Genomic DNA, 18,946 nt, shown 5'->3' with positions numbered 1-18,946 from the left:
TTAATTTTTAAAAAAAGAAGAAAATTTTCCTAACACCCAAAGGGCCTGGACCACCTCTCTCAGACAGGTTAGAACTGCTGGACTAGAGAAAGGCAGGTCAGTGTGACTACAAAACACATTAGGAACAACGTTCTGCTAATAAACTCACTGGTGTCTGTTTATTTAAGCTTTAAAAAAAGCAAACAGCATTACTGTTCTCCTTTTGATGAAGGCTTGCTTTTAAATCCACAACAAAGTTCTAGATGAATTTTCTGTGAGAAATCAAATGTTTGGAGCTTGGAGAGGAGGGCAGAATTATTCCCAAGTGCCGTATAAAAAAGAATGAAATATCCCTTACGTCAAAGCATACATAATGAGATAATGAGAGCAAATTTCCCAGGGTTGCTTATATACAAGGATAACACCATCACGGAAGTACTGCATCACACAATTTCAGAGTTAGAAGAACTATTCATGTCATCTACTCCATCTCCCTATTTTACACGTGGGCAAACCGAGGCACGATCGAGTTGAGTAGTTTGGCCAATCTCATGGCTTCTCAATTACCAAATAAAATCAGTAAAATATTCGCTTTCTTCCTCTTACACAATTCCAGGGGGAGAGGTATAGGGGGTCCACGGCCACTGAACAGAGCTGACTGGAATAAACAAAGATTGATATCCCAGAACTTGGACCCACTGGGCTCTGTGCCCAGGAGCTGGCAGCCTGGTGGGTGAGAGGAGACTCATCCTGTGTGTGACGAGGTGACAGAGAAGCTACCAGCTTCCCATTTGGATCATGAAAATAGGACTGGACATGGATGGATCAATGCAGCTCTATCAGCATCACTGCCAATCTCTGAGTGTCTTAACAAGTGCCAGGTACTTAAAGATATTGTCTCACTTAGTCATTGTAATGACTCTGCAAAGCTGGGTGTTTTCCTCCTTTTACAGACACAACCCAGCCTTGCCAAGATGGTGCTTCTAGACTGGCTAACAAACAATACAGTCCGAACCATAGTGAATACCTCCGGGACAGACATTTCACCAAATGCCTGATGTTTTAAAATCCGATATTTGGCGCTTGGAGAATCTAAAGGGATTGAGAAGGGGTATAGAAACAATAATACTGTTAACATCTCTACACAGTATCTGCCTTTCAGAGAATCGGCCACCATGAAGATCAAAACGTTGTCTTAAACTAAAAGATGGGACTTCCTGGAGAAACTTCTGAAGATCTTGTCATGTCTGTGTCATCAAATGCCCAATTTAAGTTCCACCAATGGTGGAATAAAAGCGAACTCTCTAATGGTTCACTTTCAACTGTACCCACGTCTATTGCAGGCAGAAAGTGGTCCCCAAGCGCTTCGCTCCCTTTTCTCATGAAGGGGCCTTTGATCTTTCTGTTACTTTGTAAGTCCAAGGGGTTGACAGTAGCCCAGAAGATAAGGGGGTTTACAGCCCTCTGAGCTGCCAGAGGAGGAGACAGAGGCTCAAAAATGTTACGTGACTTGCTCAAAGCTACATAATCAATGAGTGATGAGGCTAGAATTAAAACCCTAGTCTCTCTGCCAAAGTTGGTTCTCTTTCTCTGTCAGGCTGCCTATGACTACTGAAAAGACAAACAAAAACAAACTAAAAACAAACCCTAAAACTCAAAGCACATAATTCTGTCACATAAGGTGACAGAATTCTCTTATTCGAAAAGAAACCCTTTGAAGATACATACGTATTGTTAAGCTTCAGGAACCTGGGCTTGAAGCCTGGCTGTACTTAAATAGGAGCCATGACCTTGATCTTACGGAGGAAGCATCCAGTTTCTCACAATTAAGTACAGTTGACTCTTGAACAATGCACATTTGAACCGCGTGGGTCCACTTATACGCAGATGTTTTTCAACAGTAAATACTACAGTACTACATGATCCAAGGTTGGTTGAATCCGCGGATGTGGAGGAACCGTGACACAGAGGAACCGCGATACGGAGGAACTGCGGATACAGAGGCCCGATATAAATTATACATGGATTATCCACTGTGGGGAGGGTTGGTACCCTTTACCACTGCATTATTCAAGGGTCAACTGTATGATGTTAGCTATAGTTTTTTTTTGTTTGTTTTTGTTTTTTTTGTTTTGTGGTACTCGGGCCTCTCACTGCTGTCGCCTCTCCCGTTGCGGAGCACAGGCCCTGTGGCCATGGCTCACAGGCCTAGCCGCTCCACGGCATGTGGGATCCTCCTGGACCGGGGCACGAACCCGCGTCCCCTGCATCGGCAGGCGGACTGTCAACCACTGCGCCACCAGGGAAGCCCAGCTATAGTTTTTTATAGACGTTTCTCTCTCAAGTTGAGGAAGTTCCCCTCTATTTGTAATTTGCTGAGAGTTTTTATCATGAATGGGTGTCAGATTTTATCAAATGTTTCTTCTGCATCAATTAATATGATCATATGATTTTTCTTCTTTAGTCTTTTGATGTGATGGGTTACACTGATTTTCAAAAGTTGAACCAGCTTTGCATATCTGGAATAAACCCCACTTGGTCATCGTGTGTAATTCTTTTCATGCATTGTTGGATTTGCTAGTATTTTTTTGAAGATTTTTACATCTAAGCTCATGAGAGATATTGGGTTGTAGTTTTCCTTTCTTGTAATGTCTTTGTCTGGTTTTGGTATCACTGACCTTTTAAAAAATGTTAATTGAGATAAAGTTCACATAATATAAAATTCACCATTTAAACCACGTTAAGAGGGTATAATTCACTGATCTTTAGTATATTCACAATGTTGTGCAATCATCATAGAAAATGTACTATTTCCAGAAAGTTCCATCACCTCAAAAAGAAACCCATACCCTCCACTCCCCCTTCCCCATCCCTGGGTCACCACTAATTTACTTTCTGTCTCTACGGATTCTCCTATTCTTGACATTTCATATAACTGTAATCATACAATGTATGGTTTTTTGTGTCTAGTTTCTTTCACTTAGCATGTTTTCAAGATTCATCCACATTGTAGCAGGTATCAGTACTTCATTCCCTTTTTATGGCCAAATAAGAATTCACTGTATTGATACACTACATTTTGTTTATCCATTCATTCATACATGAACATTTAGGTTGTTTCCACTTTTTGGCTATTGTGAATAATGCTGCTGTACATAAGGGTATAAAAATATCTGTCCCTGCTTTCATTTCTTTTGGGAATAAACCTCACTTGGTTGTGACGTACTTACCTTTTTATATATTGCTGAATTTGATCTGCTGAAATTTTGTGTACATGTTTTTGCATCTATTTTCACGGGGGATGCATAGATACTATGCATGTCTTGTTCACTATTATAATTCTCAGTTATTGGGACACAATAGGTACTCAATAAATACTGGATAAGTGATATGTGAAAAAAACTTAAAGAATAAATCCATAGGGAAATGAATTTTGGCTCAAAATCTAGAAATAAAGAACGCAATGCTTAGAATTTTCCAAAATCAGGAGGGGCTGCTATGTCTTTGGAGGGTATCAGAGGAGAGGCTGGATGATCATGAATGAGGTCACGAGATTTGGAAGAAATGACGTCTAAGTGAAATGACGTCTACCTCTAATGTTCTGACCCCTGACATTGGCCTGGATGAAAAAAATCATCAGTGAAAATTGCTCCTGATCTATACTATATAAAGGGCTTACAGTACACTGCCAATGTTGAAGACACAATAAAACCTGAATTCCTTCCCTTAGACAATATGAACACTTTCAGCCTTTTAAAATATTTACCGAAAAATGAAATGAGCTCCATGGAAAGCCAACCCTGGATCCCGCTCTCCAAGTCTGCCGCAGGGTTTCCAGGCAGTGGGGCGGAGCAGGCAGACAAAGGACAAAGGCTGTACGTTCTGGAGTCACACAGACCTGGTCTGGTTTCACACTTTACCAGCTACAAGACCACACGCCCAATCTCTTTGGGCCTCTGCTTCTTAATTCAAAAATGGGGATAATATTCGCCACAAAGGGTTGCTGTTTTGTTCCCGCTGACTGCTGTAAAGTTAAGTCCTCTCTTGTGGCAGTGGAAGCCACTGAGAAACATTTCACGGTCTAAGACAATGAAAACACTGCTCTCGTTCCTACCTTGATAGTTTTTCACAGGAGTCATCTTGTTATAATCTTCTGATAGAAGAAACTCCTGCAAAAGAGAAGCAAAATATTAAGCAAAAAGAAATTCTGTAAGTGGATAAATATGTTTTGGTAAAACCGGATTGTATGAAGCAAACATCATCACAGAATTATATCTTACATGAATATTTTGCCAATCAACTCAGCATTTTCTGTACCTCTTTAAAAGTAACAATCATAATTACAATCCAATGCAATTATCATAGTTTTTACCTTATAACTCTGAAGTTGACTTTTTTTTTTTTTCAAGTATACATGAGAAGAAAACTGGATCAAGTTCAAAGTCTTGATCCTGGTCAATTTTGAAGGTAAATCCAATTCAAATTACTTTTCTCTCTGTGGTGCCACAGCTGACATTTTGCAAGGCTCTGGCCAGTGAGCAAACGGAGGGCAACCCTCTACTAGGGAAATAAATGAGTTATTTTAAAGATTCTGTTTCTAGTAACAGTAGCTTATTTCCTGGTACAACAAGCTTCTCAGGGCTGCATCTTACTCATCCCTATATCCCTACGGCACCCGGCACAGTGCTTTGGTACAGTAGGTAGTCAACAAATAGTGAAAAAATGGACATGTAAAAGGTATCTCCCAATCTGACGAGGTTAGTTTGGATATCAAATGTACTCAAAAATATCAGTTTCTATATAACACACTGTGTGTACTCTTTGTGAGGACACAGAGGAGGTGATTTTGTGTGTGAGTATGTTTGCATGCTTCACCTAAGCACATACAATGACCTATATGTAGAAGCCAACCAAGCCCCAGCCAGGTTTTGAGTCCCTTACCTTCTTTCAAATGCAAAATGCCCGTATAATCTTAAACAGTAGGCTGTCAAATATAAGGAGAGCTGGGAAGTGTAATAAATTGATGGCTTTATCTGAACTTAAAAACAGAACAATGAGTCTTTTCAAAACATTTGGAGGCTTCCAGAATTTCTCCTTGATGACTTCAAGAAAGGTGGTGGGAGGACAGACACACAGACTCGCGACTTGCAATCTGGGTATTTATTGAGTTCATATAGTTTGTGTGATTTTTCAGAAGTAAATAATTATACTGTTTTTGTGATAGATGCCACAAAGTTAAATAATGCACAAGGTGACGCGAGAGAATGAACGCGGTAACAAAGCTCCTCTGGGTGTCTGCTTTTCCGTCCCAGCCCTCCTTAAGAAGCTTATCTACAAATGGGTTTTCTTCACCATGATTGTCTCAGTAATAACATTAGTCAACTTGTCACTTTTAAAACTTCGTATCATTATTCCTACAAGGAGCGGCACTACATTCATTTCTTGTTTCTGAAGAGCTAGACTCACAACTGAAGAGAGAAGACTAATTTTTAAAGAAGTCAAGTTGTTTTCCCATAAGGAGCTTACAGTGTGGGTAAGAAGTCACGCATGTGTCTGAGCAACGGTTCAGTACCACCCTTAATCCCCGGCAAGAGTAGCTCAACCCTGGGCCCCATACTTTAGAGTGCCCCAAATTTCCTAACAAACACACAAAACAAATTTCTTAAAGACGATTGTTATTTGAGCAAGTGTTTACTGAGTTCATCTAGTGCATAGGCTATTTTGAATATACTGAACTGGTTCTTTAGCTTGGGGAAAAGGTACATTCATTCCTTTTGGAAACAGGCAGGGTATTAAATAAACAACTTGTAGATCTGTGCTTAAGGTTAACATACACATACACAATACAATTACCAGTTCACTGCATAGGTAAACTTAATTTTTTGTTCATTTGTTTTTCCTATGAAAATAGATACATAATCATGGAGAAAGCATGGGAAATTGCCAGCATTCTTTTTCATTATTACTTTTTTGATCAAAGAAACAATATGCTATTCTAGAAACTGTAAGACTGATAAATACTAAACAGTCTCTTATGATACCATTTCTCAGAGATAATTATTATGGAAAGTATAATTGGAATAATAAAACAAAATATTAATATCATTTAACAATACTTTTTTCTGGTAACAAATCATGCACATCATTCCATGTGAGTATATACTTAGCAACTTCAATCTTTTTAATGACTGCATAGGATTTTTTTTTTTTTTTCAGTACGCGGGCCTCTCACTGTTGTGGTCTCTCCCGTTGCAGAGCACAGGCTCCGGACGCGCAGGCTCAGTGGCCATGGCTCACGGGCCTAGCCACTCCGCAGCATGTGGGATGTTCCCAGACCAGGGCACAAACCTGCGTCCCCTGCATTGGCAGGCGGACTCTCAACCACTGTGCCACCAGGAAAGCCCTGCATAGGATGTTTTTAATGTCCTTCTATTGACAAATGTTTACACTGCTTCCAGTTTTCCTTATTAAAAAAATATCATATTTATACAGCAGAAACTAACACAACAATGTAAAGCAATTATACTGCAATAAAGATGTTAGAAAAAACGTATCACAGGGTCAATCAATTTATGCAACAATGTAAAGCAATTATACTGCAATAAAGATGTTAGAGAAAACGTATCACAGGGTCAATCAATTTATGACAAAGAAACCAAGAATATACAATGGGGAAAGGAGAGTCTCTTCAATAAACTGTTGGGAAAACTGTACAGTCACATGCAAAACAATGAAACTGGACCACTATCTTATACCATATACAAAAATTAACTTAAAATGGATTGAAGACTTGAACATGAGACCTGACCATAAGACACCTAGAAGAAAACATAGGTGGTAAGTTCCTTGACATTGGTCTTGGTGACGATTTTTTGGATAGGATACCAAAAGCAAAGGCAACACGAACAAAATTAAACAAGTGGAACTACATCAAACTGAAAATCTGCACAGCAAAGGAAACCATCAACAAAACAAAAAAGTGACCTACTGAATGAGAGAAGATATTTGCAAATCATATATCTGATAATAGGTTATATCCAAAATATATAAAGAACTCAAACAAATCAATAAAAAAACCACAAATAATATGGTTTAAAACTGGGCAGAGGATCTGAACAGAAATTTTTCCAAAGAAGACATACAGATGGCCAACAGGTAGATGAAAAAGTGCTCAACATCACTAATCATGTGGGAAATGTAATTCAAAACCATAATGAGATATCACCTCACACCTGTTAGAATGGCCATTATCAAAATGATAAAAGACAACAAGTGTTGACAAGCATGTGGAGAAAAGGGAACCCTTCTGTATTGTTGGTAGGAGTGTAAACGGGTGCAGCCACGATGGAAAACAGTATGGAGGGTCCTCAAAAAGTTAAAAATAGAACTACCATATGATCCAGCTATTCCTCAGGGTATTTAACCAAAGAAAACAAAAATACTGACCTGAAAACATATATATACTCCCACGTTCATTGCAGCATTATTTACAAATAGCCAAGACATGGAAGCAACCTAAGTGTCCATAGATGGATAAATGGATAGAGAAAATGTGATCTATAACTACAATGGAATATTATTCAGCCATAAAAAAAACTTCTTGCCATCGGTGACAACATGGATGGACCTTGAGGGCATTATGCTAAGTGAAATACGGCAGACAGAGAAAGATAAATACCATATGATCTTGCTTACATGTGGAATTGTTAACAAAACAAAACAAAACACCCCAAAGAAAACTGAACTCATGGATACAGAGGACAGACTGGTGGTTGCCAGGGGCAGGGCAGGGTGGGATGATCAAAAGGGGTGAAGGGGATCAAAAGGTACAAACTTCCAGTTACAAAATAAATCCTGAGATATGTACAATATGGCGACTATAATTAAAAATACTGCATTGTATATTTGAAAGTTGCTAAGAGAGTAGATCTTAAAAGTTCTCATCACAAGAAAAAAAATGTGTAACTGTGTGTGGTGATGAATGTTAAACAGGCTTGTGGTGATCATTTTGCCATATATACAAATATTGAATCATTATGTTGTATACTTGAAACTAATATAATGTTATATGTCAATTATCTTAATTAAAAATGAGTTGTGTATAAATATAATCACATAAAATGTACTGTATCTCTTTATATTTCTAGCAGTATTTCAATAAAATAAAGTTCTAGAAGTAGAATTGCTGGACCAGAGGATATGACCATTTAAATTTGATAGATATTACCAAATTGACTTTATAAAAGATTTTATCTACTAAACTTACAAACAATATAATGTAAAAGTTTGGCTGAAGCTTAGATTATCTTGTTGGGATTGACCAATCAAAGATATACACATTTTAAATTATTTTATCCATCTCTCTATCCTCCCTTCTTTATATTCAGCTGTCTACATATCTATCATCCTAATTTTTATTTTTTAAGAGCATTTTTAGATTCACAGCAAGATTGAGAGGAAAGTACAGAGATTTTTCATAAAGCCTCTGTCCTCACACATGCAGTCTCCCTCTTTATCAACATCCCACGGCAGAGTGCTACATTTGTTATAATTGATGACCTACACTGACACATCATTATCACCCGAAACCCACAGTTTACACTAGGCTTCACTCTTGGTGTTATAAATTCTGTGGATTTTGACAAATGTAAAATGACATATATCCACAATTAGAGTATAATACAGAGTATTTTCACTGCCCTAAAGATCCTCTGTGCTCTGCCTATTCATCTTTCTCTCCCGCTTAAGCCCTGGCACTACTGATCTATTCACCATCTCCAAAGTTTTGCCTTTTCCAGATTGCCATAGAGTTGGAATCATACACTAGGCAGCCTTTTCAGATGGTTTTCGTTTATTTACTAATATGCATTTAAGTTTCCTCCATGTCTTTGCATGGCTTGATTGCTCATTTCTTTTTAGCACTGAATAATATTCCATTGACAGGATGTACCACAGTTTACTAATCCATTCATCTACTAAAGGACATCTTGGTTGCTTCCAAGTTTTGACAATTGTAGATAAAGCTGCTATAAACATCTGTGTGAGCGTTTTTGTGTGAACATAATTTTTCAACTCCTTTGGGTAAATACCAAGGATTGGTGGGTTGTATGGTGGGATTGCAATGAATCTATAGATCAAATTGGGAAGAATTGAAATCCTGACAGTATTGAGTGTTCCTATCTATGAACATGGAATATCTATTTGTTTAGTTCTTCGATTTCGTTCACCAGAGTTTCATAGTTTTCCTCATATAGATCTTGTACATATTTTGTTAGATTTACAATAAACTAATTCATCTTTTGGGGTGCTAATGTAAATGGTGTTGTGTTTTTAATTTCAATTTCTACTTGTTCATTGCCGATATACAAGAAACGACTGATTTTTGTATATTAACCTTGAATCCTGAAACCTCAATATAACTGCTTATAAGTTCCACGAGTTTTTTTTAAATCAATTCTTTTAGATTTTCTACATAGATGATCATGATCTCTGCAAACAAGATAGTCTTATTTCTTCCTTCCCAATCAGTATACCTTTTATTTCCATTTTTTTTGTCTTATGCAATAGCTAGAACTTCTAGTACAATGTTGAAAAGGAATCATGAGAAGGAATCAATGTTGAAAAGGAATCATTAGCCTTGCCTGGAACCTGATTTTAGGGAAAGCTGCTGGGTTCTCATCACACCTGTTTTTAATGCTCACAGTAATAGATCAAACAATACAGTATATATAAGGAAGAGGTTAGTAATTATCTCCACCCTGTCTCAATCCTTTGAAGGAATCAGTGTTTGTTAAAGGTCTGTGGTATCCTTCCACATCTTTTTTTTTTTTCTAAAGAAAACCCTTATGCAAACATATATGGTTTTTTTGGTTTGTTTTGCTGTACAAAATAGGATCACACTATAGATATTATTCTACAACTTGCTCTTTTCATTTGTAATATATCAGAACTATCTTTCCAGGACAAAACACACTCCAAAATATGGATATGCCGTATTTTATTCAAGTATCCCCCATTAAATCGACTTTATTCTGCTTGTCTCCTATTTTTTACTATTGCAAAAATACGGCAAGAAATGTCTTTGAATGCATAAACATATGAACTAATGTATATGTTGAAAAGATTGCTGGCCTCAAAGACTGTGTACACTTAATATTTTAATAAACTCTACCAGATCACTTTCTAGATGTATGCAGTATTTCATTTCCCCACCATCCGGCCCTCATACGACAGCATATTTCCCCATATCTCATCAGCATTAGATATTACTCATCTTTTCAATTTTTTGTCAAATTAATGTACAAAACAGTTATAACTCACTATGGTTTAGTACGTATTACCCTAACTGCTTATGAATCAGAGCACTTTTTATATGTTTATTTGCCATATTCATTTCTTGTTTTACGAATTTTGTCTTCAAATTCTACTGCAGCCTGGTTTCCTAAAAAGTAGAGTTAGAGGTGAAACTTAAGTGCTATTTCTTTGTTTGGAGATGTGATATCAGTGGTCTGAGTGAGGGCGAAGCAAAGTGAAGCAAAAAAAGATGAATGGTGTATCACTAAGCTCGGCTGTGTTTCACGAAGAACCCAGCTAGTTCTCCAGCATATAATAGGTCTCTGGACAGAACAAACACCAGAATTTGGAAGAATCCATTGGAGAGGGGAATGAAGAGGGAATTTATCTGCCAGCTCTCTCCTCCCTTGTTTTGAAATTTGATCACAACTCCACAGAACTTATTTCCCCCCTCCTGCCTATCCTTGTTAGCAGCCACTAGGGGAAGTCAGAGTTTAGGCCTCGCCAGAGCTGTACTCCATACAACTCAGAAAGCCACTGAGGATATCTTCTTTGAGTTTTGGTTTAAAGATAACAAAGCACAGTAGTAGGTAAGAGTTCAGAGCTCAGGCACTGGAGCCAAACTGTCTGGTTTAAATCCCAGCTAAGGGCTTCCCTGGTGGCGCAGTGGTTAAGAATCTGCCTGCCAATGTAGGGGACACGGGTTCGATCCCTGGTCCGGGAAGATCCCACATGCTGTGAAGCAAGTAAGCCCACGCGCCACAGCTACTGAGCCTGCGCTCTAGAGCCCATGAGCCATAACTACTGAGCCCGCGTGCCACAACTACTGAGCCCAGGTGCCACAACTACTGAAGCCCATGCGCCTAGAGCCCGTGCTCCACAACAAGAGAAGCCACTGCAGTGAGAAGCCCGCACACCGCAATGAAGAGTAGCCCCGGCTCGCCGCAACCAGATAAAGCCTGCGCACCGCAAAAAAGACCCAACACAGCCAAAAATAAAAAATAAATAAATTTAAATCCCAGCTAAAACATGTACTAGTTACATGACCTTGGACAAGTTACTCAAGATTTCCGTGATTTGGTTTTCTTCTCTGTAATAGCTTCATAAGACTGCAGTGAGGATTAGTTAATCCTTATGAAGCATTTAAAACAGTGCCTGGCACACAGTAAGTACTCTGCGAGTTACGTTAAACAAATAAATGCTACCTTTGGGAAATGAATTAAGCATCTTACCTTAAAAAAAAATCTTCTGGAATATAATGAACAATTCTGATTGAAGAATTAGAGAGAATTCAGCTAAAAAATCGTGAATGCCTGGTCCTTTTAAAAATAGCAACTTTTAAACAATTTTTCTAATTTCAGTTATTGGTCTATGGAAGCTTTCTACCTCTCCTTGAGTCAAATTTATTAATTTATTTTTGTTATAAAATCATACATTTTCAGGACTTCCCTGGTGGTCCAGTGGCTAAGACTCCATGCTCCCAATGCAGGGGGCCTGGGTTCGATCCCTGGCCACACCACACGGCATGCGGGATCTTAGTTCCCCAACCAGGGATGGAACCCACGCCCCCTGCAATGGAAGCGCGGAGTCTTAACCACTGGACCGCCAGGGGAGTCCCAGGAGCTGCAACCTTTCTGAGGTCCACTTCCACAAGCAAATTTCAGGGTTTTTTCCAGGTAAAGTTCTGTATATATCGTAATGTTTATGGATTCCCCAACCATTTAATACACGTGTAAAAACTGTGCTAGCATTTTAACGAGTGTCCTATCTTTATTTTTTACGTATCACCAGCAAAGTTGGTTGGTTTTTGTTGTTTGGACAAAGTTTTTGAGTATTGCGTCCCTACTTTCCCCATATGTCCTATGGTTTTAACTGTGTGATTCTGCACAGTGCAGTGATTTTAAAAAACGTATGTTGTGTTATAGCAGAATTAGGTGGTTACAAATATAATGTGGTTGTATCTGTTTTCTTATGCTTAATAGCACCTGCCTTTTATTTTTATAGTTTTCCTTAATGACACGTGCTAGGAATTTATCTATTTTATCAGTACTTCCTAAAACCCAGCTTTTGGTTTTATTTGCTGTCTTTTTGTCTTCCCTATCTCTAATTTCAGTATTTATTTTTATAATTCTCTCTTCCAACCTTCTTTTGGTTTATTTTTATCACTTGTTCATAAATTAAACTGAATGCCTGGTTCACATGTATACATCTTTATTTTAAAGTAGTAATATTTTAAGGTAAAATTGTCTAAATATAGATTTGACTGTATCCCATAGGTTTTGATACAAAGTTGCTTGCTTTTAAAACAATTTCTATATTGTTTTATGAATTACAGAAATATATCACTTATATATTCATTTCCTCTTTAAATTAGGAGTTACTTAGAAAAAACTCTTAATTATAAGCAGTTACATTTATGCCTATTTTTTGTTAATTTCTAGTTTTATTAGCTTATATTCAGTAAACATATAACATTTTTACTTTTTAGAATTTAGTTAAGATTTTTCTTTGTGGTCAAGATTAACGATTTTATAAGTGTTCTGTAGATGAGAAAAAAATGTATTTTATCCAAAGTTCTAGACCTATTTGTATATCCGTCCAATGAAACTTGATGATAATTTTCAAATAGTGTATATTTTTCCTTATTTTTTGTCTATTTGAATTTCAAATTCAGAAATAACTGCACTAGAGAATTGTGCTTTATTTTTAATATTTAATTTCTGATTATAGAAGTAATATGCTTACTATAAACAAAAACTATGGAACAATATCAAGAAGGGAATTTAAATTGTCTATATCTCTACCAAATAGTGATAAATACTGTTAATATTTTGATTATTTTGCTCTTCAATCTTTGCCCTGGTATACATAAGAACACAACTGGAATAGTAGTACTATTGAAGCATTTCCCATGTTATTAAATATTCTTTGAAAACATAAGTTTAATGGCTACATAATATTCCACTGGAAGGCTATATAAGATTTTAACTAATTAGTCCCTGACCATAATGTTTCTAAAACACCAGTTCTTATTACTATAAAAAATTGAGATTATCTTTATAAATAATCTTTGTCTGTTTTTATGATGGTTTTCTTTGGATGGTTTTCTAGAAATGGAATTATTGATATAAAGGTACAAATAGTTCTAAAGCTCTCATTGCATATCACCAATACTTTTTCTAAATAGTTTGTGTCAATTTATGTCCCCTCTATCAGTGTACGAGAGCCTATTTTATTCAATTCTAGCCAATTTGTAATTCTAAAATTGCTATTCCTTAGCTAAAAATAGAATTTAAAAACTTTAACACTTTAAAATGTTTACTAGCCCTTAATATTTCCTCTTTTGTGACTTTTTCTGCTATCTACAGGATTTTAGTGTTTTTATCTATTTGTATATGCTTATCACAGATTGAGCATAGTATCCTTTCTCTATCATATTTTAAGCAACTATTTGTTGTTTTCATTTAAATTGTATTCAAGCAGCTTTTTCAGAGTGAGAAATTTTGAATTTTATGTAATCAAATATGATATTTTCCTTTGTGATTTCCACTGTTTTAAGCTTACATGTTCTTCCTGATAGAGACTGTTTATAAATGCCCAGTCTGTTTACTTCCAGCTTTTTGTTTTTCTTTTTTAAAGCTTCACTTTGTACATTTAAAGGTGCTTTAAGCTCCTGGAATTTATTTTGGTATAGGACATGAAGTGAAGATTAAAATCGAAAATTGATCTTTTTCTTAAGAGAAAACCAACTGCTTCAGCACTATTTATTTAAAAACTTTTCCCATCCACAACTAATTTCTAATGTCTTCTTTACCATATATTATGTTCTTACATATGATGGGTCTCTTCGGTAGTTATCTAACTCTGCTCTATCGATCTGCTATTCTATTCTTGCGTCAAAATAAAAATGACTTAGTTACTGCAGGTACAAAATATGTGTTAAAAAAAAATATGTGTTAACACAGAAGCTATGTGTGTCCTAATTTCTCTTCTTAAAAAAATGTAGCTAGATGATCATTATAATAACCTTTTTTGTGACAAAAAGAAAGATCACATGAAGAATTTTGATTGGAATTGCACTAAATCTCTAAATTCAGGAAGAACTGACATTTAAAAGTCGTCTTCACTTTATAATTTTCTTCAGCAAAGTTTCACATATTTCTTTTTGAGATCATATTTAGATTTTTGTTAATTTCTGTGAGTGGGATTGTTTTTTCATTCCTCGGTAAACTGAGTAAAAAAAAAAAAGACAGATTTATGATTGCTGTTTTTGGACTAAAACTGAAAAATAGTGATATCACAGTTCCTGGGAGACACTACTGACCCACTAGAAATCTTGATTTGTGGCAGCTACAGTGACATGATCAATACAGGAGAGGGTACAAGGTTACATGGGACGTTTAACACAACTGTAACTGCCAAGGCAGAATGAAGTACCATTCCATTCCTAAGATTTAGAAGGAAAGGAAGAAGGCACGTTTCAGATCAAATTAAGGAAAGATAAGAAAAGAGAAAAAAACTGGCAAGACTGGTTATGTCCCAATGTTAAGGGCCATTATTGATGGAGCTTTGGACTGGGGGTTGCAGCAGAAAATAAAAATGGAGTAATGCTATTAAGCTTCTTCATACATTTTTCAACACTTTTCTACTACTCCTCGTCTCTTTGAATTCCTATGAAAACCAGGTCCTGCAGAATGAGTCAATCAGATGGTAGTATTCCTTTATTTGGGCAACATCTACTGAAAGGAAAAGTTGCCAATATGCCCTGCCATTAAAGAATGTCAACAAGGCCTGTGCTTGTGTACACACATGCCGCTCTCGACCCTCTCAAGGCATGTTTCACAAGAACGATGATTATTTCCTATGGGTTTATAAAAACTCCTCTGTCAAGTAGATACCAGGGCTCTTCGTTTGGTAACAGAGGTCACCTTCACCTGAGTCATGTTGCTCCTCAGCTTTTTGTCAGTCTAAGTGAGAGGTCAACAGGCAGTACGTTATGTTTTCACTCAAATGAAAGGTATGTTTGGGCTTTTTTTCTGGTCATCCTTAGACTCCTACACATCACAAGTTCCAGGGATGTCCTGGATTCTTCTGGGAAATGCAGGAAGTAATGGAACAGCAGACTAGGATCCAGAGTGCCATGCTGCAGCTTCTGGTTCCATCCAGGGACCAGGCAGGCATGACAGGAGCACAGTATGGCCCAGGTGCTGGAAGAAATTAAAGTATCCGCACCGCTTCAAAGACACCCTAATTTTGTGTGAATGTCAAGGCAGCAGCCCTCACCCTAGACCAAGTATATTTCCTGACCAGTTTTCTTTCTTTCTTCCTCCTTCCCTCTCTCTCTTTCTTTTCTTACAAAGTGATGTTCAACCACTGCAAAATAGAAGAACTTCTGAACAATCGATATTAATTAAATTAGCAAGCAAGGAGCTTGCCTCCTCTGCTGTTCCCATGGTTATCCTGACTCTCTGTCTGAGTTTACAGTAAGGGAATGCTACACAGCTCTAAGCACGGCCCACCTGCTCACTTATCAAGCTTCAGTGAAATAGATCCTGAAGAATTCTAATAATAGAACCATGGTATCTTCCACATTAAAAATATATATAAATATAAAGTTTCTTGCTTTAGTTGAAAGTTTGCCAATGAGCTCTTATTTCTTAAAATATAGCACTACTTGAGAGAGTAGAAATGTCTAAAATCAGATAATTTGCTACTGAGTCTGTTGTGTTTGTTGCATATCAGAACATATAAATTGATTTAATGCTTGATAAATCTAATTATTATAAGGAAAACTGAATCAGAGTCTCTGTATAGGTTTTCCTCTTCCACAAGGGGAAAAGAAAAGTCAAACCAACAGCAAGGTCATACGAAAAATAAACAGGAACTCTTAACTCAGCCCAAACGTGATGAAAAATGAAGGGAGGAATGTCATCAGCTTAACTACCCAGCAAAAGTGTCACAAAGTACACAGCTCTGAGGTACTCCTCTATGTGTGCCTAGGCAAAGCCATTACTGAGGAGAGGAAATATATGAAAAGTTTCTTGAACACATAGGTACTACATTTCTGGTTGGGAACAGAGGTGTCTTCTTCCTGCATCTGCCTTCATAAAGTAGAAATTGATCTAAAGCCAGAATCTTGTTGGGAAGCTCCATATTGGTAAAATTCTCATTTTACATTTCCATGTAAAATCCATTTCTGCTTCTGCTTTAAAAATGTTCAAGACATTGTCAAATATATTACTTAGTACCTCAATTATTAATTTACATGAGGGTGACTGACATTTTTTATTGTGGTAAAAATACGTAGTATTGAATTTACCATCTTAACCATTTTTAAGTGTATAGTGGTGTAAAGTATATTCACACTGTTGCACAATGTATCTCTAGGAACATTCTATGAAACTGAAACTCTATACCCATTAAACACTAATTTCCAGCCCTCCCCCAGCCCTTGGTAACCATCTTTTTTTTTTTTTTTTTTTATGATTTTTGACTACTTTAGATACTCCACATGAGGACCATCATACAATATTTGTCTTTTTTTTTTTTTTGTGGTACGCGGGCCTCTCACTGTTGTGGCCTCTCCCGTTGCGGAGCACAGGCTCCGGACGCACAGGCTCAGCGGCCATGTCTCACGGGCTCAGCCGCTCCGCGGCATGCGGGTCCTCCCGGACCGGGGCACGAACCCGTGTCCCCTGCATCGGCAGGCGGACTCCCAACCACTGCGCCACCAGGGAAGCCCCAATATTTGTCTTCTTGTAACTGGCTGATTTCATAAAGCAAAATGCCCTTTCAGAAAGCTTATTTCATCAATGTTGTAGCATGTGTCAGAATTTCCTTCCTTTTTAAGACTGAATAATATTCTATTATATGTATTTACCACATTAAAAAAAAATCTATTCATCTGTCAAGAGACATTTTTTTTTTTTTTTTTTTTTATGATTTTTGACTACTTTAGATACTCCACATGAGGACCATCATACAATATTTGTCTTTTTTTTTTTTTGTGGTACGCGGGCCTCTCACTGTTGTGGCCTCTCCCGTTGCGGAGCACAGGCTCCGGACGCACAGGCTCAGCGGCCATGTCTCACGGGCTCAGCCGCTCCGCGGCATGCGGGTCCTCCCGGACCGGGGCACGAACCCGTGTCCCCTGCATCGGCAGGCGGACTCCCAACCACTGCGCCACCAGGGAAGCCCCAATATTTGTCTTCTTGTAACTGGCTGATTTCATAAAGCAAAATGCCCTTTCAGAAAGCTTATTTCATCAATGTTGTAGCATGTGTCAGAATTTCCTTCCTTTTTAAGACTGAATAATATTCTATTATATGTATTTACCACATTAAAAAAAAATCTATTCATCTGTCAAGAGACATTACACAACACTGTAAAGCAACTATACCCCAATTAAAAAAAAAAAAAAGAGAGAGAGAGAGAGACATTAGGGTTGCTTTCACCTCTTGGCTATTGTGAATAATGCTGCCATGAACATGGGTGTATAAATCTCTCTTCCAGATCCTGCTCTGAATTATTTTGGGTATATATATTCATAAGCGGGACTGCTGGATCATATGGTAATTCTATTTTTAATCTTTTAAGGAACCGCCATACATAAGAAGGTGATTGACTATAAATTCAGTATTAGAAAATTCTTAACTACCCTTAACTACCCTGCCTTCTTTTTTATTATCCAGTTTCATGATTAACAGTGTCTCCTTGTTGCCTTGGCTACCAGGTGGTTCAGAATCAAATTCAAGTCTTAATCATATAAACTGTGCTAGTCCTTATAATCTGCACACTTGTGTTACTCTGTATGTTTCACTCAGGCTCTTTTGGTTGCTGGGAACTCAAGCCAGTAAAGAAGAGAGGATTTACTGTAAAGAGACGGGAAGCAGTGGCCACTGAAACCACGCTGCCACTTCTGTCTCTCTCTTGCAGGCTCAGGGCCTCTCTCCTGTTATCTCTGTTTTTTCCTGCTATCTTTTCTCAACCAACCAGTCCCATCCAACAACTCAGCTTCTGTTCCCTCATAATTGGAGCTTGCATGTGGCCATCACCGCCCCTCTGGCCCCTCTCTACGTGACCTTTCAGCTTTACATTCACCCACTGGCTTGCTCTCTTAGTACCTCCAGGTTCAAATTCAAGGCAGGAATCTGACCAGCCTAATTAACTTTTCTCACTAGGACCCTAGCCAGCCCATATGAAGCCCCTAGCCAGCCTCTGGGCTAAGCATCCACTGTAGGAGGTCACTACTCCACGGAAGGAGGAGCGAAGGAGTCTGCATCTCATCCATGGGGTTCTCATTTGGCCCTTTTCTACCAATATGTCTTGCTCTCTCTTTGGATTTGCTTTCGATATGTGCTTTATTTTTCCTTTCTGCACAAGAACCAAAAAATTCAAATCCCAGAAGGATGATGCTAAGAAAGAACCTCGAAGATTCTCATGTTCTTACTTATGGCTGTCTCCACACTTTACCAATCAGTGGCCTGCAATTTGTACCTCTTAGTTGTCTTTTTGTTTAATCAGCAGTTCTCAAACTTTCGGGTCTCTAGTTTCCTTTACTCTTAAAAATTATTGAGAACCCCTGGGTTGGATCTATTGATATTCATCATATTTGAAATTAAAACAGAGAAAATTGTAGACTATTAATTCATTAAAAGAACAATATTAAATTTAT

General features: G+C 37.6%; 1 protein-coding gene across 3 annotated transcripts in view; it reads right to left on the bottom strand.

Annotated features, from left to right (window-relative positions):
- WDFY2 (WD repeat and FYVE domain containing 2) overlaps window positions 1–18,946 on the bottom strand; it is a 170,051-nt gene that overhangs the window by 44,532 nt on the left and 106,573 nt on the right. For all 3 annotated transcript variants that reach the window (XM_024755532.1, XM_024755530.1, XM_024755529.1), the window contains one exon: window positions 4,094–4,148. In XM_024755532.1, coding sequence (XP_024611300.1) covers window positions 4,094–4,148 — 55 coding nt within the window. The remainder of the gene's footprint in view (window positions 1–4,093; window positions 4,149–18,946) is intronic.

Source organism: Neophocaena asiaeorientalis, unplaced genomic scaffold (assembly GCF_003031525.2).
Source record: "Neophocaena asiaeorientalis asiaeorientalis breed wild unplaced genomic scaffold, Neophocaena_asiaeorientalis_V1.1 scaffold59, whole genome shotgun sequence".
Lineage (NCBI taxonomy): Eukaryota > Metazoa > Chordata > Mammalia > Artiodactyla > Phocoenidae > Neophocaena > Neophocaena asiaeorientalis.
This window is presented reverse-complemented; position numbering and strand designations above follow the sequence as displayed.